This window comes from Glycine max, chromosome 19, assembly GCF_000004515.6.
Source record: "Glycine max cultivar Williams 82 chromosome 19, Glycine_max_v4.0, whole genome shotgun sequence".
NCBI classification, from domain to species: Eukaryota; Viridiplantae; Streptophyta; class Magnoliopsida; order Fabales; family Fabaceae; genus Glycine; species Glycine max.
This window is the reverse complement of record NC_038255.2, coordinates 25,165,411-25,187,818: the sequence shown is the minus strand read 5'-3', so window position 1 is coordinate 25,187,818 and position 22,408 is coordinate 25,165,411. Positions and strand designations below refer to the sequence as shown.

The window sequence follows — 22,408 nt, the reverse complement described above, 5'->3', positions numbered from 1 at the left end:
AGGCCCAGCAATAGGGTTGGAACTAACGAATTACATTGAATTTGCCATGGAAATCCCGGGTTGTTTGCCAACTTGCCAATTCCCCAATTCAAACTCTAGAGGACATGGCCACACCCAAATTGATTGGTCTTGAGGGGTTTCTTCATTTATCACGGCAACTCGTCCCTCGCACATCCACCCCGCACTGATGAAGCTTTCATCGATGTGACAAAAGGGAATTCTTTCCACTTGTGGCCCTCGTGGCTGAGCCGAGCTTCTCTCCCTCCTTTCTAAGGTGATTCTCCTCTTGTCGGTGCGCGTAGGCTCATAAACCAACCCGAACCTTCCGTGATTCTTTGTGAACTCCACCAGACTTGCTATGCCATTCCCGTTTTGGCCCAAACCCATTTCGGGCTCATATCTGTGCCCCAACATCACTTGAGCCACCATCAAAGCGGCATCAGATGAGGGTGGCTGCACTAGGGGAGACTCCTCATAAGCATTGCTCACAACTTCCAATGCCTGGAAGGATGTTTCTAATGACTCCTCTGCAGCCTCAACATAAGGCGTAGAAGATGGACAACTTACAAGTATGTCTTCTTCTCTCGAAACTATAATCAGTTGTCCTTCCACCACAAATTTTAACTTATGGTGCAGTGTTGACAGGACCACCCCAACCGAATGAATCCAAGGTCAGCCTAATAAGCAGTTGTAGGCAGGATTTATGTCCATTACTTGGAAGGTAATTTGGCACACGTGGGGTCCGATTTGAATCAGGAGATCGATCTCCCCCCTTACATCCCGGCGACTGCCGTCGAAAGCCCGCACTACCATGGAGCTTGGTCTTAGGTGCAATACATTAAAAGGCAGCTTGTCCAAAGTAGTCTTGGGCCTGACATTGAGGGAAAAGCCATTTTCGATAAGCACTTTGGCCACTATGTGGTCCAAACATTTGGCAAATACGTGCAAGGCTTTGTTGTGTCCCCTACCCTTGATGGGTATCTCTTTGTCAGCGAAAGTGAGGTAGTGTAGAAGCAAGGCTTCATGGTGAATGTGATTCAAATGTGTTTTGATGATAACAATGATGACAACAAAAGATGATGACAAAGGTGATGAACAAAAAGCTCAAAGATCAAAGAACAACTCAAATATCAATCAAAGAACAACTCAAGTGAATCAAGAACAATTCAAGAGTTCAAGAAGAATTCAAGACTCAAGAAGAAAGCCTAGAATCAAGAATCAAGATTCAAGATTCAAGATCTCAAGAATCAAGATCAAGATTCAAGACTCAAGATTCAAGAATTAAGAAAAGACTCAATCAAGATAAGTATTAAAAAGTTTTTTCAAAACTTTGAATAGCACATGAGTTTTTGACAAAACCTTTACCAAAGAGTTTTTACTCTCTGGTAATCGATTACCATATTGTTGTAATCGATTACCAGTAGCAAAATAAGTTTGAAAAAGTTTTCAAACTGAATTTACAACGTTCCAATTATTTTCAAAAGGCTGTAATCGATTACAATGTTTTGGTAATCGATTACCAGTGCCCTTGAACGTTGAAATTCAAATTCAAAAGTGAAGAGTCACATCCTTTCACTTAAAAGCTTTGTGTAATCGATTACACTAATTTGGTAATCGATTACCAGTGACTGTTTCTAAAAAAAATCAAAAGATATAACTCTTCAAAAGGTTTTTGACCTTTTCAAATTGGTTTTTAGTTTTTCTAAAAGTTATAACTCTTCTAAATGGTCTTCTTGACTTGACATGAAAAGTCTATAAAAGCAAGGCTTTGTTTTGCATTTTAATACATTCAATACTTTTACTTTTCCAATCAATCCTTTACAAGCCTTGAATCTCTTTGAACTTCTTCTTCTTTGTACCAAAAGCTTTCTGAAGTTTTCTAGTTTTCCAAACCTTGAAAACTTGTGATATTCATCTTTTCATTCTCTTCTCCCTTTTCCAAAAAGAATTCGCCAAGGACTAACCGCCTGAATTCTTTTTGTGTCTCTATTCTCCCTTTTCCAAAAGAACAAAGGACTAACCGCCTGAATTCTTTTGTGTCTCCCTTCTCCCTTGTCAAAGAATTCAAAACGACACAGTCTGAGAATTCTTTTGATTCTTCTCTTTCCCTAATACAAAAGTGTTCAAAGGACTAACCGCCTGAGAATTCTTTTGTATCCCCATTCACAAAGTATCAAAGGTTTAACAGCCTGAGATCTTTGTCTCAACACTTTGGAGGGTACATCCTTTGTGGTACAAGTAGAGGGTACATCTACTTGGGTTTGACTGAGAACAAGAGAGGGTACATCTCTTGTGGATCAGTTCTAGTGGAGGGTACATCCACTAGGTTCAAAGAGAACAAGGGAGGGTACATCCCTTGTGGATCTTTGCTTGTAAAAGGATTTTTACAAGGTTGAAAGAAATCTCAAGGACCGCAGGTCGCTTGGGGACTGGATGTAGGCACGGGTTGTTGCCGAACCAGTATAAAAACTCTTGTGTGTTTGTTTCCTTCTTCCCTACTCTTTTACTTTCCGCTGTGCATTTAATTTCTGCTTTTACTTTCTGTTAAGATTCTCTTCTACTCCTCATTCTCTTAACAATTTAGTAAAAGCCTTAAAAGAGTAATTTTTTAATTGGTAAAGGTTTAGGAATAATTAATTCAACCCCCCCCCCCCTCTTAATTATTCTGAGGCCACTCGATCCAACAGGTAGTTGTTGATCGTGATGTTATTGACTATACCCCCGAAACCCTCCACGGATATGTCTTGTGCTACGTGGGCCTCATTCAAAATCTTGACCAACAACGCCCGATGAGGCTCGGAGTTCATAAGCAACCTCAACAGAGAAATCCTAGCTGGGGTTTTGTTTAATTGTTCAATCACCTTGAACTCACTCTATTGGATGATCCTCAGGAACTTGGTTGCCTCCTCAGTTGATATTCCCTTTTTGCTAAAGTTGTTCCCTTCCTCGACAATCCTTCCAGTCGAGACCTTGTCATTTGGGGTCACGCCCGCCTTATCGCTCTCGCCCACATCTGCCTTTGCTTTTCCCTTTTGGGTCTTTGGACCACATCGATAGTTTGGGTGCTACGAAGAACCGCCCACTACGAGTCATGCCACTCATACTGAATATGTTTATGACTTTAGCAAAGGATAGATCATTCTTAACATTTATGATGAACGCATCATTCCTTCCGTCGGGCCCTTGTGCAGCGTACTTCCATGGCAACGCCTTATCACTTTTGTAAGGGAAAGGCGTAGGCTTCTTAACTGTGATGGGCTGGAAACCTCGGGGCTTTTGAGTGGCAACATCCCTAGTGAAGTGGATCACCAAAGGCTTGGGCTTGCTTGGTTTTTTATTATCTGACTGCATGCACACATCCCCCTTCCCTTTTCTCGCACTGCAGACTTCAATTTGGCCCTTATCCATCATCCCTTGTAGCAATTCTTCCGCCATTGAGCACGCCTCCACATCGTGCGATGCCCCCGGATGCATCAAACAGGAATCTCTTTTGTCATCATCAAGGCAAATAATACTAGCTTCGCACAGTGCTTCCAAAATGAACCTTCTATAGGTTAACACGTCTCCCATCTGCTTCAGCCCTCGAGGCTCCCACTCTTCCACTATATTAACCATCGAGCCTCCATGATTGGCAAGTGGATTAGTCCTCACATTTAGACTGTACTCTTGAAACGTTAGCCATCCCGCATCAATTAAGCTTTGTACCTTGTGCTTGAAGGCCATGCACTGGTCTATAGAAGGCCCTGGAACACCACCGTGATAGGCGCAGGTTGCATTAGGATTGTACCATTGGGGGAATGGAGATTGATAGACCTTCCTGGGGTTCACCATAGCCATCTGGTTGCTGATTAAAAATGGTAGTAGGTCAGCATAAGGCATTGGTATCGAGGTGAATTCCGAGGGCTTTCTTTCTGGGAAATTCCTCCTCGGGATGGTGTTCGTGTTGGGATTGGTGTTTTCGGTGGGTCAAGATTGTGCGGGAAACGATTTTTTTGGGGGAGGCCTTTGTGGTTGAGTGGGCAATCTTTGTTGGACGAGAGCCGAATTGGGAGGGGTTTCGACGTTGGTTGAATAATTTGGTTGATGCGGGGAATATTCGTAGGTGGGGTTGTGAGGGGTTTGTTGGGATTTAGGCCATGTGGGAGCTGAAGTTACGGCATGGGTGTCTCCCTCCTCCTTCTTGGCCGTTTTGGACCTCCTATTTCTTGTACTTGTTAAAGCGGCGTAATCGAACTTCCCTCTTCTTAAGCCCACTTCAATTCTCTCGCCCGCAAACACCAAATCTGCAAAACTAGAGGTCATATAACCTACCATTTTCTCATAGTAGAACACTGGCAATGTGTCTACTATCATGGTTATCATCTCTCTCTCCATCATGGGGGTGCTACTTAGGCTGCCAAATCCCTCTACCTCTGGGCGTACTCCTTGAAAGACTCATGCTCCTTCTTGCACATGTTTTACAATTGGGTTTTATCGGGAGCCATGTCAGTGTTGTATTGATATTGCCTTATGAAAGTAGCCATCAAGTCTTTCCAAGAACGGATTTGGGAAGTTTCCAAGTTAGTATACCAAGTGATTGCCGCCCCGGCCAAACTCTCTTGGAAAAAGTGCATCAAGAGTTTCTCATCTCTTGAGTATGCCCCATCTTCCGACAATACATCTTTAAGTGGTTCTTGGGGCAAGTGGTCCCTTTGTACTTGTCGAAGTCCGACACCTTGAATTTGGGAGCGATGATGATGTCGGGTACTAAGCATAGCTCCGTCATGTCAACAAATGGATAATCACTAATCCCCTCAATGGCCCTCATCCTTTCCTCTATGAGATCAAACTTCTTTCTTTCTTCCATGGTCGGAGGTAGCCTCCCTACCGAGAAGTGCAAGGGTTGCAGCAAGTGATGTTGAGGGGCCTCTGCGGCATTAGGCTGAGGCATGCCACCAAACGCTCAGCGGCATATGTAGGGTAAGGTTCGAACTCACCCAGAGCGTGGTCCCGAGGCTCCTCACGGGCTTCTCCCATAAGTTGAGCAAAGGGTGCATGCCCCAATTGGGGTTGCTGGCCTTCAAGGAGAACTGGAACAGAGTGGTTGGCGTTCTTGCCAGGCACGTGCACCACATTAGGTGGTGTATAGTTAGGTGGCAAGCCGTACGGTGGGAAAGAATTATTAATTTGCACCATATGGGGACCGCCCGTATTGCCCAACACTTCTCTTCTCTGACCTACCATGTCTGGGGCTGGACGACTTGTTTGGTTTATCCCGGATGGGTGAGTCAGATTCGCCTCAGCGGCGACACTGGTGGTGGAAACTGCGGCCATGTTGTCCTCCATCATCCTTCTCATACTCAACATGGCCTCCATCATGGAGGTCATTTGGTCCTTCATGGCCTCCATGTCGGCCTTCATTTGTTCTTGCATTTCCTCTATTTCACTCATGATTTTGGTTTTGGCATGTGTTTGGTAGGGGTGTCGTAAAGCGTGTTCATTCTTTTTGGTTATTGTGTTTACTTTTTGAATGCTAAAAAGAACAAAATGCAATGAGTAACGCAACAACGAAATAAACATGAATGCATGATAATGATAAGTTGCTGAAGTATTGAACCCACGTAGAAATTTCAGCAAAGACATAGGATTGAATCAAAACTCATTTTCATTAAGAAACAACATTGTTTATCTTGCCAAAGCCAAAACATAAATACAAATGCCTTAGTGATTCCTAATTATGTGGGACATCAACTCGACCATGTTTTGACAATAATCGAAGAGCCCATGAACTTCCTTGGGAGCTGAGTATACATCCGCCATTGCCTGGGCTCTGGCTAACAACCTTGGAAGCTCTTGACTCCCATTTAGAGTGAGAGTGAATCTATCCATCCATTTCACAGCTTCACCGGGCAATGATTCTATCACCCTCTGTCTTGCTTCCCTTTCCACTTACAGAGCCGATACCTTCGCATGCTCATCCTCTAGTCTCTGCTCATGGCTAGTAGTTAGATTTAGCTTCTCTTTATACTGGTCAATGATTGTCAACATATTCTCTTCCATCCTACTCAGCTGTTTGGTTAAACTTCTCTTTGACCTTTGATAAGCCTTCAATTTATCCTCTAATATCATACTTTCCACCCTTGACTTGTCCCTTTCGGCCCTTCAAAGCTTGAGCTCGTTGTTGCTGCCCTATAGAGCCCCTCGAAACTTGTTTCTGCCCTATTCTTCTTTTCGGGCTCTCTTTGTTTCCCGCTCTAACGCTCGGCCGTGGTCATGTTGACATCCCTTAGCTCGTCACACTCTTTCCTAACCCTAGTGACTGTCATCTTTAGTTTTCCTTGGCCACTCTCATTCTTTCAAGCTCTGCTTTCAAGGCTTGCACTTCTTCACTCTCCTCAGGGACTTCAGCTTCTTCCCCACTTGGACTCTTTAGCTTCGAGAGCCAAGTTATCCCTTGCGTCCGAGCCTTCAACCATTTATGATAGCCGCCGATGACACTGTTGCTACTTCCCCTAAGCTCCTTATATTTTCTTTCCACTATATTCCACGCTTTTCGGATTCTCTGAAGCATGTTTGCATTGCCTTCACTGAAACCCCGTGTGACGAAAAGTGCGATGATCTCTTCTGACGGTGCCCCTCTCATAGGGTAGCCTAGTTGTCTTATGGCCAGTATGGGATTATAATTAATACAACCCCTTGTTCCAATCAGGGGGATGTTTGGGAATCCTTCACATGAGCACAAAACTCTGGCCCCTCCTTCCTTCCATCGGGGGAACCAACTAACGGACGCTCCTACCATACCTGCCAAGAGTTCCTCCCAATTTGCTTTTCCTTTCTTGGCACACATGTGATGACCTTGTAGGGGACATATAGGCCTACCTTCATGACAAAAAATGTGGGAGACCAACCATACATAAAGAGCAGGTGTACAACAGACAATTCTTGCACTACTCTTTTCGCATCTCAGGTCGAATGTGGCATAGGCATCAGCCAAAACAACAATGACTGGGCTTTACTTGTTGTGGTGATAAGCAAGAAAAGCGTCGATCGCTGCTAAATCCACTAGCCCATCTACATACTACCCGATTGGAAAACATTGAGACTAGGTTGACCCTTAGCAACCTCCTTAACCCTAATGAGGGTGAAGCTTAATTGTGTTTTGAGTGCTTGATTTTGCTGTTTGATTGTCCTTTCTGATTATGCTAAATGCAATGCTAATGATATGCTATGATCTTTTCCCTATTCACATCATATATTTATTTGTTTACTCTATGAATAGTTATGACTTTTTGGCCTTGTTATGCCAAAAGGGGGAGAAACATTGCATTAGCATTGCATTTAGGAAGAAGTAGTGCATTGCATACATACATTCGTATACAACTCTACTTAATGATGATGATGATGATGATATGATTTGACACCTCCCTTAGTGTTTAGAAACTTTCAGGTTTTTTAAGAAAAGTCTCTACTCTCAAGATTCTCCAAATGCACTCAAATGACAATTCAAGTTTGGCATCATCAAATCCAAAAAGGGGGAGATTGTTAGACATAGGGAGAGTAACATGAAGACTGAGTGTTTGAGCATGAAGAAGTTTTGTCTTTTTACATGCCCAACTCTATGAGTGGCATTTGTATAGATTGTTGCATCTTAGTCTCCATCTTTTGATATGTACACCATGCATCATCATGTAGAGGTAGGAAGATTGCTTCTAAAGTTAGAAACTTCTTCAGTGCATAAAACTCTCTATTTTAATCGATTACAAGGTTGTTCGTAATCGATTATACATGTGTTTGTAGCTTGCAGAGAGATTCTAGTTTTCGATTTAATCGATTACTAGTTAATTGTAATTGATTACATAGTTCAGCTGAGACGATGTCTAGTTTTTCATGAGTCTCTGCTTTAATCGATTACTAGGTGATCGTAATCGATTATTTCGTTTTTAAAGATGTTCCCAAAAGTGATCAAGAACACTTTAATCGATTACATCAGGAATCTAATCAATTATATTGTTCTTGAAAGTTTTCCAGATGTTGGGAAGAACACTTTAATCGATTGAAATAATAATATAATCGATTACTTCTTCGAAATAATTAATCACATTGGATATTTAATCGATTACAGGCGGTTATAACTATTTTCTCTATAAATAACCACCTTGTGTTCTCACTTTTAAAAAGGAGGAAGAAGATAGAAGAAAAAATGCTTAAAATAAGTGTGCGACTCACAACTTCTAGACTTTGTTTTTTTTAAGCTCTTATGGTAAAAAGTGAGTTATGAATTACTTGTGAGATAAAAAAGTGAGTTCCATTATCTTTTTTCAAAAACTTGTTTAAGTTGATGAGTGGGTCTTCAGGAAGCTTGTTTAAGTTGATTATTGAATATTCTTTCTGAACAACCACACCTTCACTGGCCTGATAAAGTGAGTCATTAGCTTTGTAAGCACCTTCAGTGGAGTCCTTCACTTCCTCCATTGAAGGACCTTCAAAGAATCTTCCATTGCCTCCATTGCAACACTTTCAATAGAGTCCTCTACTTCCTCCATCGCAAGACCTTAAAACGAATCCTCCATTACCTCCACTGCAACACTTTTCATAAGAGTCATCCACTTCCTCTATTTCAAGACCTTCAAATGAATCCTCCACAACTTCCACTGCAACACTTTCGTAAAAGTCATCCACTTCCTCCATTCCAAGACCTTCAAACGAATCCTCCACTACCTCCACTATAAGACTTTCGTTAAAGTTATCCACTACCTCCATTGCAAGACCTTCAAAAGAATCATTCACTATCTCCACTGCAACACTTTCGTTTGAGGCTTTTCATATCTCCATTCTGAATATTTACAAGAGAATGGGTACAACATTTCAATTTAAGCTTTAATTCCATGGGAAACATAAAATGTTTACAATGGTTCCCAAAGCTGAGTATATGAAGAGGCAAAATTTGAGTCTCTGGACTTTAAAGACGCTACTCCCTCTTATATAAATAACGTATTCCGCCAAAGTTATTAAATTAAGAAAAACAAATTTAATTAGAGATATATTAGTCTAAAATAATTAATACATGGGACATTATGAGTTGGGTCTTATATATAGAAACCAAGGGAGGAATTAATTAAAAGATTTAGAGTGATAACACATAAACTTTCATAAACCTTTTTGTCATCTTATTATCTTTAGGGATTAAGAGAAAAACATTATACATTACTTTTATAAAAAAAAATTATGCGATCATTTAATTAGAACTTATCATGTATGATAATTATTAAATTTATTTATTATTATAATAATTACTTAAAATCATTTATTTGTGATTAGACAAATTATTTTATCCTTAAAAAAAAAAGACAAATTATTTTACAATGCCAGTTGATGAACATTAAATTCTTAAATACTTCAAATGGGACAAAGATCGAACGCTTACCCTTTTACGAAAATATTCCACAGCGAACGCATTAAGCCATTAATTACACTTCATTTCATGTGTCCATTATCGTCACCTTCACTACATTGATTGGTGGAACACACACTCGACGAGTATATATAAGCAATAATAGCCATCACAAACATTACACAAGATTGAGACACGAAACAGAAAATGCCAGGACTCACAGCACCTTCCGATTACTCCCAAGAACCCCCCCGCCACTCTTCTCTTCTCATCAACGCCAAGGCAACCCCAACAACTATCTCTTCCTCTCTCTCCTTTATTCTCCAAAAGCTAATTACTATAATTAATTAGTTAATTACCATGTTTCTTTTTTTTTCTGTTTGGTTTTTTTTCTCAGGAACCTTTCAATGCGGAGCCACCGCGTGCTGCGTTGGTTGCTTCCTACGTCACCCCTTCCGATTTCTTCTATAAGAGGAACCACGGTCCAATCCCCATCGTTGAGAACATCAACAGGTTTCTTTCTTTCTTTTCTTTTCTTTTTTTCTCTTTAACCTTCTTCTCTGTGCTTTAACCGTGTGGGTTTAAAATTGAAGTTTAACTCGTTTTGTGACGCGTTTGGTTGCGTGGAGCAGATATTCCGTGAACGTGTCCGGCTTGGTGGAGCGTCCCAAACAGCTCTTCATGAAAGATATATGGTTAGTGAGTGCGTGCGTGTTTGGAATTCAATTGCCAATTGCTGCACTTGTACTGTAAATTTCGTGATTCAGATAGGATTTGCTACAATTCGAGTCTGAAGCTTGAATTAATAATTGTCAAATTTTTCCTTGAATGATGTGAATTATGCCTAAGGTTTGTGATTCAAGGTTTTAAATTGTGGTTGTGGTCGTGGTTGCAGTTTTGTCGTATTCCTTATATTGTGGGAAATTGCAGACCTATGTGGCCATGCAGCCATGGTTGTGGTTGCAGAAACTTCAAAAACTTTGACTTTGTGGCCATAATTGTTGATGGCTAAATGCATTCTTAGAGACCACAGGGGTAATTTTCAACTACCGGGGACTAATTTGTCTTTGACTTTATCTTTCAAGCATGGTTGTTAGAGTTTTATGATTCACAATAAGGTTTGAATGCAATTTGGCTGGCAACCATGTATTGAATTAGGGATGGTTTTTGAATCGTGTGGTACGTGGATGAATTCATCTGAGTCCCTGTCACCAATATGAATCACACAATTCAGCAATTTGAAGCTTTTTTATTTTTTACTTTGGTTGGCCGTATCTTATCAAAGAAATTGAAAAGTTAGGTGAGCTTCAATTGTTAAATGAAAAGGAACAAAAGTAGTGGTGTTGAACACAGTTTGATTATTGAAATGCTCTATTCTAATTCTTCTTAAACAAAGATTTCATACTATCACTCCTGCATTCCATGCCCTGTATTTGGCTATTCTATTTTTTCTGTTTTTAGTCTTCAGAAGTAGAGGCTTCTTTTTCACAAGGCTTGTATATGGTCATTTTTTAGTTATAATTATTACATTGAGCACCATACATTATTTTTATGATATATTCCAAGCTGTTTTTCATTGTGTCTATAAAGTTTGTGATTCGATACTAATTATGTTTCACAATTAAATATTAGGACAGGTCATGATTTGAATTATGATTCAATAACCTTTCTTCAAGACTTATTTGACTATTTACTTTGTGGAAGTTGGATAAGTCAAAGTGATAGCGGCCTCTCATTTTCCAAGAGTTAATAACAACACCAATCTGTTCTGCAAAAATAATTCTGGATTTTTAGTTTTTTTGTTATTATGCAAGGACATGACCATGTTATATGATGACAGGATGCTTCCAAAGTATAATGTCACTGCCACGTTGCAGGTGTGTGTTCTTTTGCTGAAATTTGATTGAATTGGAGCCATGGCTATTTTGGTTCTTTTGTTGTTGATGGGATGGTTGCATCCTGCAATGTATTATCTCAGTGTGCAGGTAATCGAAGGACTGCTATGAGCAAGACCAAAACAGTGAAGGGAGTTGGCTGGGATGTTTCTGCTATTGGAAATGGTTAGTATTGTCAACTCTGTTGGATTAATGAGATGAAAATTGATGTGATCAAGGAGTGAAGGAGCTTTAGTTATTTATGTTTCACCTTGAGTCTGGATGGACCTTTTCTTTTTGGGAAGGAAGTCCAAGGCCTGGTATGAGAAGGGGAGACAGGAGACCAACATGTAAGCAAAGTGTTTCTAGGATCGAATCCCTGGATTAAGTATTTCACAAAGCAACTCAGAAGCCCCTTGATTGCTTAGCTACAAACTAAATTTTTTAATATAATAGGTCTCGTATTCTAATCCTTATTTCATTATATTTGCCTTTCTCAGCTATTTGGGGTGGAGCCAAATTGTCTGATGTTCTTGAACTCATTGGAATTCCAAAGTTGACTAGTGTCACTGAATTTGGTGGAAGACATGTGGAATTCGTAAGCATTGATAAGTGCAAGGTGATGACTATGGCTTGTATGTTTACTCTAGAGACCTTGAATTCATTTTGATTATTTGTACCATTCAGTTGAAAGTGTTCTGATTATTACTTTCAATATTAAAAAACTCGTAGGAGGAAAATGGAGGCCCATACAAGGCTTCAATACCACTCAGTCAGGCCACAAATCCTGAAGCAGATGTTCTACTAGCTTATGAAATGAATGGTGAAGTAAGTGAATTTGACTTTTTGTATGCTATCTTCTTGCAGCACTAAAGTTTTTCGAGTTTTTTGTTTCGGAGATTTCATTACTTTCTATAAGAAACAAGTATAAAAAATATTCTCTGTGATTCATGCCACACTGTTAGTTTCTCATATTTTTACTAGAAATACAGCATTTTTCATTGTTTAATTTGTCTATAGGATGTAGAACAAATATAGTGCATGTTTATTACAGGAATGGTTTCCATTTTTTGTTTGTGTTTTTTGGTCATTTTAAACACATTTTCTAAGCTGATCATTTGAGTTGACAAATTCAGGACTCTTGGACAACAGTTTCTCCCTAACAAAGTGGTAGTCAATCTCTATATGTTTGGTTCTTTCATGAAATATTGGATTGGAAGCAATATGAAGAGCTGCCTGGTTGTCACAATACAACTTCATTTGTTTAACTTCACAAAACTTCAACTCTTGAAGTTGTTTGATCCAAATTTACTCACAAGTGGTTGTGGCTATAGTCCTATATTCTGCTCCTGCACTAGACCGAGCAACAATGTTTTGTTTCTTGCTCCTCCAAGAGATAATATTGCTTCCAATGGATACAAAATATCCAGTAGTAGATCTTTTGTCTATGGGGTGTCCAGCCCAATCAGCATAACAATACCCAAAGATTTGGGTATTTTCTTTGTCCTCATATAACAATCCTTGTCTTGGAGTCTTTTTAATGTACCCAAGAATGTGAATCACAACCTTCTAGGATCAACATGAGGAGCCTGCATAAATTGACTAACCACACTAACTGCAAAGGAAATGTCAGGTCTAGTAATTGTGAGATAAATGAGCTTTCCAACCAGTCTTCTATATCTTTCTAGATCTAAGTATGGTTCACCTTGGTCTGCCATTAACTTTTGATTCAGGTCCATAGGACTATCAATGGATCTACAATTAGTCATGCTTGTTTCTTCTAAAATATCAAGAGCATACTTTCTTTGGGAAACCACTATGCCTTCATTTGATTGAGCTACCTCAATACCAAGAAAGTATTTAAGACTCCCAAGGTCTTTGGTCTGAAAATGACTGGACAAGTATTCTTTTAGCTAGGAAATCTTAGCATTATCACTTCCTGTGATGACTATATCATCCACATAAACAAGATAAAATTTTCAAGGAGATGTATGACAATAAAAAAGTGAATAATCTGCTTAACTCCGTTTCAGCCCAAAATTCTGAACGTGATTGAATTTTCCAAACTAAGCTTGTGGAGATTGTTTGAGCCTGTAGAGGGACCGGCGAAGTTTACAAACTAGACCAGATTCCCCCTAAGCAACAAACCCAGGAGGTTGCTCCATGTAAATCTTCTCATCTAGTTTTTCCGTGAAGAAAGGCATATTTAATATCCAGCTAATGTAGGGGCCAATGACCAATAACAGCCATGGCAAATAAGAGCCAAATAGTAGTGATTTTGGCCACAGGAGAGAAAGTACCACACCATAGTCAAGACCATAGATTTGGGTATATCCTTTGGCCACTAATCGAGCCTTAAGACTATGAACTTCACCATTAGGACCAACTTTAATAGCATATACCCATCTACAACCAACCACCTTCTTCCTAGGAGAAAGAAGAACCAACTCCCATGTACCACTGTGTTCAAGAGCCTGCATTTGAACAATCATGGCTTGTCGCCATCCAAGATGATCAAGTGCTTAATGAACATTTTTGGGAATAGTAAGAGGAGATAAAGAGGAAACAAAAGAGAAATGCGAAGAAGAAGATAAACGATGATAACTCAGATAAATAGTATGAGGATTCCGAGTAGATCGAATGCCTTTCCGAAGAACAATGGGCCAATCGGAGTCATCATCATGAGGAGGTGATGATGATGTAGAAGGATTCATCATAGGGGAAGCCAACAAAGAAGGGCATACTCTTGTGTGTCCTGTGTTGAGATATCATAGGAGGTGGTGAAGATAACTCGACTAGACTGTTCATTGAAGGGTGAGAATGATTTTCTTCTTGGTTGGAGTTCTCACAGATAGGAAATACTATTGGGCTGAAGGATAGGATAGGTAAGACATGTTGTATTGAGTTGATATCTTGCTTGGAGGATGAGAAGAAGGAGTTTCTTCAAAGAAAGTAACATTAACAGACTTGTAGTACCTCCTAGTTTCTAGAGAATAGCACTGATACCCTTTTTTGAAGACGAGAGTACCCAAGAAAAACACATTTGATTGCCCTTGCAGATAGCTTGTCAAGACCATGGGAAATATCATGGACAAAACAAGTACAACCCAAGATACGAGGAAGAACATGATATAGAGGTTCACGTGGAGAGATAATGGAAATAGGAATTTTATTATCAAGTGTTGAGGAGGGCATTCTATTTATTAAAAAACAAGTAGTGAGAACGGCATCACCCAATGGTGAACAGGGACTTTCACATTAAACAATAAGGTGCGTGCTATCTCAACCAAATGTCTATTTTTTCTTTGAGGACAAGTAGATTGATGTAAGATTCCCTATAAGGATAAAAAGGAAGAAAGAGTAGAAGAAAAATATTCTTTAGCATTGTCACTTGGAAGAATTTTAATGACTTTGCCAAACTGGTTCTTGATTTCATTGAAGATATAAAAATAGGCAAAAGTTCAGATCTATCTTTCATCAAATATACCCAAGTGCAATGAGAGTAGTCATCAATGAATGCGACAAAATATCTAAACCCAAAAGATGTAACACGATTGGGACCCCAAATGTTTGAATGAATGATAGAAAAAAGAGTGTTACATCTTGGTTCAGTTTGTTTTGGAAAGGAAGACCTTGTATGTTTACCTAATTGGCATGATTCACACTCTAACACTTGTAATCTACTAAGATTAGGAACCATTTGCTTTAACTTTGACAAATTCAGATGACCTAAGCGATCACAAAGAAGTTTAGGAGATGGAGCAGCTACACAAGACACAGAGGAAGAACTTGTTTCTAAATAGTAGAGTCCTCTTGACTCACATTCTACTCCAATTGTACGACTCGTACCACATTCCTGTATATTAAAGGAATCATCACAAAATGTTACGGAAGAGAGATTTTACCAATTCCTTTAGAAGCCACCTTGGATCCATTTGCTAAGGTTATAAACTTATAAGATAAGGAAACTTTTGGGAAGACATGGTGGTAAATAAAGATGCATCACCAGAAATATGATCAGAAGCACCCGAGTCAATCACCCATGGACCTTGAATGTCCTTGGATTGAGAAATGCAAGCTGTTGAAATATTAGAGGTTAAAGGAGGTTGAGCTTGTCTGCTGGCTTTTAACCTTAGATACTCTTGATAATCTTCATCAGAGAATATAGGCTCACCTCTCTTGAATTTGGATGCATCTGTTGTCTTGTTAGGGAAACCAAATAAATTGAAGCATGTTTTCCAAGTATGCCCAGTTGTCATGCAAAATGTGCATTCAGTATGGTCTTTTCTACCAATCCTCATGTTAGGCATGGTGAGGAACAGATCAGACATGGTCATTTTTCTGTAGCAGGAGAAAGAATAAGACTCAAGAGAGAAATAAAAAAGATGTTCAACAGAGTCTTCAAGCTGAGGCAAATTGGAGAGGAGACTTAAAATAGGGCCAATTGGCAACGACAAGCAGCTGGTGGCAGCAACACAACTTTCCAGTGACAGTAGAACCAACAACTCAAGTATTTCCTAGAAACAAAGTACAAACCCAAGACAAAGAAAGGGTTATGTTCAAACCCACAAACCAAACACAGAAGGAATGACGAATCGGGGCCTAAAAAGGGACCAGGAGCCTCCGGCGAGTACTATGGCGGTGGTCTGGTGGCGTTCCAACAATGGACAGATGGCACATGAACTGCATGCGCCTTACAAGGCAGTGTACAGAAACCTCGCTCAGAAAGGCACTCCAAATCCGGTGTTCGCCTGAAAAATGGCAGCGGCGGACAGTGGCCAGAGATGGCAGCCGGCAGTGGACAACAGGCAGAGTTGACCTGCTCTGCTACCAAGTTGAGACTCAGATATTTTGAATAATAATACTTGAGTGTCTCGCACACTCACGCACAGCTGAAATGTATTTATATATTGAGAGTTAAAGTACAAGCTGTCTTTCTATAACAGATGACTACAGCAGAGAGACAAGACACCAAAATATAAAATAACTTAAAAACTACATACATAAATCTAACAGAAATAAACTATGTGCAGACATCCTCATGTATGCTACAAACACAACCCTTTCCCCCTGAAAGAAGAAAATAAATAAATGTCAAGTTTGTTGGAAAAAAATAGGAAGAATAGTGTGAATTAGGATAAGATATGATAGGTTTGAATTGGTATAATTTGATAGTCTGCATTAGGATAAGATCTGCAATGTCCACTTCAGAATTCAGATCTGATTTAGGTTTTAGTTTTTTCCCTCTATTTTTTTCCTTTATATTTTCCTTATTTGTAGCTGATTGGTTTGGTTTTGTTTAACCAACTCTGCCTTTGTATTCTAGCATTGTATGATTCTATTTGAATGAGAGGCAAAATACATTATTTTAATCTACTAAATTACAAGGAGCTAGTTATTTAGGGGTCTATTTAGTCTTAGAAAAACATTTTGTTTCCATTTGTTGTTTTCACATGTGATTACACAAAATGCCACCTTGTTTTCACTAATTTTTGTACAAATATATGAAAATAAAAGATAGAGTGAAAACAATGTGACATTTTTATAATTATTTATGGAAAGTTGGAAACAAAAGACAATCTTTCAAACCAAACAGGACCAACAATTTTAGGTCTCTCTCTTTATTGAGGCCCCTAACTTAAGTTGACAAATTTATCAAAAGGGCTTGTCAAAAAATGTGACATGTAATCTCAAATATGCCAAGTGACAGTTTGGTTTCTATTAATTAACTAATTCTATTAAACACCACATATGGAAGTAATATACTAGCTACAATGATTGATGGAGTGATACCGGAAGAACAAAAAAGACATATTTCCTGCATTTACCCTATAAATTCAATTTTAGCTCGAATGGTTTGTAGAGGATTCCTACCTTTTTCTCTTTTCCTACTTTTTCACATATAGCCTATAAATTCACACTAGGATAAATAAGATTAGCTATCAAATAGAATACTCAAAATTAAAAACAATTACTCTCTTCAGGGGTAAAGAGATGAAGATCTAGGGAGATTCATGAGTAGTAATGATCATAGCTTTGTTGATCGAACCAGAAACATCTTTAATCTGTCCATTCTTTGTAAAAAATTATCCATTGTTCTTTCAGTGTGAAATTACAACTGGATGTTTCTTTTGGCTTTGGTTGGTGAATTATGACATTATATTAGTTAGTGTTTTCAGTTTAGTTTAATAACCCATTCCCTTTCATTAGCCTCTTAACAGGGATCATGGGTATCCATTACGTGTGGTTGTTCCTGGTGTCATTGGAGCCCGGTCTGTTAAATGGCTGGAAGATATCAATATCATTGAAGAAGAATGTCAGGTCTAATATATATGACGTAAAATGGTATTGATATTTCAAAATTTCCTTTCAAAGTGGCCTATAACTTCACATTATCATGTATCAGGGTTTCTTCATGCAAAAGGACTACAAAATGTTTCCACCATCAGTGAATTGGGATAATATTGATTGGTCTACCCGGAGACCCCAAATGGATTTCCCAGTTCAGGTATGTTGATTATTTTACTCTTTGTGCTTTATCTAACTTAATTGTTAACAAACAAAAACCTATCAATTAGTATTTTTAAAGCAAGTTTTGTACATTTAATTTATTACAGGCTGAGTAATCAGGCCATGATGAACCAAGCAGAACAAATTTATGTGTTTTTACGCAAACCTTTTGTAACTAAAACTTATAACTTTTCGTGGCAGTGTGTTATATGTTCTCTTGAAGACGTGAGCACAATAAAGCCTGGGAAGGTTAGTTTATTTAATCATGCTTATAATGGGTTATTCATGCATGAATGTCTGTGGGGAGCATTATTTCTCCTTTGCTTTTAATTTACATGAATGTGTTTTTATAATCAGAAATTCCAAAACATGAGTTTTTTCTTGATCTCATTTACATGGCATGCACATTGGGAACTTTGACTAAGCTTTACAAGTGTTCAATTATCATCACTCTGTGACATTTGCTCCAAAATATATTTTGATGTTAGCAAATCTATTTCCAGTACTGAGAAAATTATTTTTTATTTCCTCAAAAGTAAATTCAAATAATATTTTAAATTTATGTTTCCTGAAAATGAAAACACAACCTTTCTTTGCAGAAATGAATTTTCAATACACACCTATCCTCCTGAACTCTCAAATTTTGGCATATGTTCCTTTTGATGATTTTTACCTCTTTCTTTTTCCTTACATGTTTTGTCCATTTGGTAATTAACTCAAATCTTAATTCTTGCATATTGTGTGCAGGTAAAAATTAGTGGATATGCAGCATCAGGAGGTGGCAGAGGCATTGAGAGAGTAGATGTGTCTGTTGATGGAGGCAAAACATGGATGGAAGCCTCAAGAATTCAGAAAAGTGGGGTTCCTTATATATCAGAACATGCCAGCAGTGACAAATGGGCATGGGTGCTGTTTGAAGTCACAGCTGATATCCTTCACAGCACTGAGATAATTGCAAAAGCGGTATGTCATGTACCTTCTTCTAATCAACATAATTCTAATATCTTTTAATGAAACTAATGAGTCTGTAAATCTGTTATGATGGTTGATAGTCTGTATTAATGTATCATTTAAGATCATGATGGTATGATATTGGTCATTCAAATTGTAAAGTGGTTTAAAGTGCTATCTATTCCAGATTAGCTGCTTTATGAATGCAATTGCTAGAAATATTATAAAATTATTTATGTGTCTTCACCTAACAGCTTAAGCTTTTGAGATAGTTAATTCATGACGTGATATCAAAGCTTCTAATAAAGTTGAATTTAAGACAACCTATGCTTCATCCACGCTTCAAACCTAAAGACCCTGACATAGTGGGGCATGTTAGAAAATAACAGAATCTTTCATGTGTCTTTACTCTTTATGAAACAGCTTAAGCTTTTTGGTATCATTGGTTCATGATAATCCAATCTTGATGTTGGGTCAAAGATGTCCCGCATCGGTCAAAGTAATCCTTATAAAACTTGGCAATTTCTTCTTCTTGATTTAACATTTGGAGTTTAGTTAAGCCTAATCCTATTCTAATAGGAATAAAATGTTTTGTCCACTTTTCAGTTGATGTGTGGCTTCTTTCATCTTAAATGCTGAAGCAATAGAATCAATTTGCTACCTTGACTCTTAATGTCCTTTTAAATAATTAAACTGTCATATCAATAGAACTTCCCTATAGATCACATAACAATGAAAGAATAAAACATTTTGAGAAGAAATTGACATCGTTGGGTACTCAAATATGACCCCTTTAAGAGATTTGAGATCCATAATCCATGTTAACCTTGGAACTTACAAAACCATTGTAGCGGTAGTGAAACCAAAATGCAGGAATTAAAAGGAAATGTACCAGAGAAGAAATAAAACAATAGTTTAGAATTAAAAGGAAATGAACAAGAGCAACTTCTATGTTAGAAAAACCACCTAAATTGTGGTCACCCCTAAATAGAGGGGTGTGTTGTAAGTCCCACATGGTGGGTAGCTGTGGGCAAAAGGGAGACATGTTGAAGTCTCACATTGAGTAAAGATAGTGACGAGATAGACAATATAAGTTGGATTTTGTAGGGTTAATTTAGACTCATAACTCACTTTCTAACATTATATATAGTCCAAGCCAAGGTAGTGAAAATGGAGAAAGTAAGAAAGTCTATATCCCACCTAGAAATTTAAGCCATACAATATCTACCTTAGAAAGCTATTGATCATTTATCTAGTTCATTGAGTTCTAATTTTGATAGACTCATCAATAATCCATGTTAACTTTGGAACTTACAAAACCATTGTAGCGGTAGTGAAACCAAAATGCAGGAGGGAAGATTGGTTGAGCTATGCAAAGAGGGTTCCATTTTCAATCAATCCTTAGTAGATAGAAAAACATGGGAAATGAAATTACTAAAGTACATGTTACCTTTTCTGTTTTGCTTTTTGTTATGATCAAAGAATGAGGAAATGACAAGTACTTTTCATTATTATCATATACTCTTGGCTTTGGAAATATTTTGGGCTTCATTTCTATTAATGACTTAAGTCTTGTTTGAATAAATTTCTCAATAAGCATTTTATAAGAGAAGAAAATAAAAAGCAAAATGAATCAAATTTCTTTCATAAGTTAAAATTAACTCATGCTTCTCAATTTTGGGAAAAGTTATGAGAGAGGACTTCTATAGAAGTTGCAATGCATAAGTTGATTTTAAGTCAAGGGAGTTTAATTCATTTTACCTTCTTATTTTCTTCTCTTATAATAAGTACTTATTGATGAGTCTATCAAAACTAGAACTCAATGAACTAGATAAATGATCAATATCTTTCTAAGGTAGATATTGTATGGCTTAAATTTCTAGGTGGGATATAGACTTTCTTACTTTCTCCATTTTCACTACCTTGGCTTGGACTATATATAATGTTAGAAAGTGAGTTATGAGTCTACATTAACCCTACAAAATCCAACTTATATTGTTTATCTCGTCACTATCTTTACTCAATGTGAGACTTCAACATGTCTCCCTTTTGCCCACGGCTACCCGCCATGTGGGACTTACAACACACCCCTCTATTTAGGGGTGACCACAATTTAGATGGCTTTTCTAACATAGAAGTTGCTCTTGTTCATTTCCTTTTAATTCTAAACTATTGTTTTATTTCTTCTCTGGTACATTTTCATTATGGTTCAGAGGGATCACCCCTCTAATTGAGTTGGGCACATTTTGTGGCATCTCTATTTAATAATTAATATCTTTGTCTAATTTGCAGGTAGATTCTGCTGCAAATGTCCAACCTGAAAAGGTTGAAGACATTTGGAACCTTAGAGGTATTTTAAACACTTCATGGCATCGAGTGAAAGTTCAAGCGAGTTACTCAAACCTGTAAAAGTAGCACCAACTTCCCAATCGAGCCTTTATGACTCTCTCCCCCAACAATGCTTGGTGGATTTTGAAGCTTCTCTGTTTGAACTATGAACACTGAAAACACCTGAACAGGCATCGCAATCAGTTGTAAAAAAGTCTTTATACAAATAAGCTATAGGCAAGGGATTATAAGAAAAATCCTTGGGTTTCTCAGAGTTTTTCATGGAATATCTGTTCTTCGTTTCTTCGAGGAAATAATTTGAGATCGTAAACATGATTCGTCTGGCACTTTGAATTTCACTAATCTTATCATTTTGGTCACACCTTTAGCTCTGTTGCATCTAGGCATTTGATTTATTATCTTAGTAAAATTTTAAGGTTAAATGAGTCTTTTAGTCCTTTAATTTATTTTTTAGATTTAATTTGATCTTTTAGGGTGTGTTTGGTTTGCATTTTCATTTTCTGTTTCCATTTTTTGAAAAACTGTTTTCATTTTCAAAAAATTTGAATTCTGAAAACATGTTTGGTTTGATTTCTTATTTTCTGTTTTCATGAAATAAAAATACTGAAAATTTATGATATATTGATTTATTGTCTTTTTGTATTTTTAGATTTGCTTAAAACTACATTCATTGTCACCGCAATTTCATTTTAACCGAAATGAGGTTTCTGTACTCAACTAAAAACACTGAAAATGAAAATTTATTGTTTTCATTTTCTAATTGTTTCCTGTTTTCATTTTCACTGAAAATGTTTTCAGAAATCAAACCAAACACATTTTCATCACCGTTTTCTGTTTTCAGTGAAAATGAAAACAGAAAACAACCAAACCAAACACCCCCTTAGTTTTTTACAGGTTTAATTTAGTTCTCTAATTTTTTAAATTGATTCAATTTGGTCCTTCAATTTAAATTGTAAGAAATCACACTTTGTAATAGTTCAAAACCGTCTCAAAATGCATATTTCCTAAAAAAAATGAATTGGTTTAACAAATTAGAGGATCGAATTGAACCAAAAAATAAATTATCAAATTGAATCGATTTTAAAAATTAGAGGATCAAATTGAATCTAAATAATAAATTAGAGGGAAAAAACTAATTTAATCAAATTTTAACTCAATTTTTCCTTTTAACATTGATTCATATTACCACATTTGCTCAAGTAAAAAATTGTGAAAGATGAGTTGAATAACCTTAATGCATGGAAAAAAAATACCTTTAATTATTGTCAGACCCTAATTTCGTCCGGGGACCATCATTTACTGATGTTTTGATTCTCGCTAGCCGAACTGCGTTGTTCGACACCAGTTATCGCAC

General features: G+C 37.7%; 1 protein-coding gene across 1 annotated transcript; it reads left to right on the top strand.

Annotated features, from left to right (window-relative positions):
* Nucleotides 1-9,476: 9,476 nt before the first annotated feature.
* On the top strand, nt 9,477-21,413 carry LOC100787558 (sulfite oxidase). Its single transcript, XM_003553796.5, has 12 exons — nt 9,477-9,652; nt 9,768-9,883; nt 10,003-10,065; nt 11,211-11,247; nt 11,349-11,430; nt 11,745-11,863; nt 11,977-12,072; nt 17,455-17,565; nt 17,651-17,752; nt 17,956-18,003; nt 18,502-18,717; nt 20,998-21,413. Exons 1-12 carry the CDS (start codon nt 9,578-9,580, stop codon nt 21,112-21,114), a joined length of 1,182 nt encoding a protein of 393 aa, XP_003553844.1. The 5' UTR covers nt 9,477-9,577; the 3' UTR covers nt 21,115-21,413.
* The last annotated feature ends 995 nt before the right edge of the window (nt 21,414-22,408 follow it).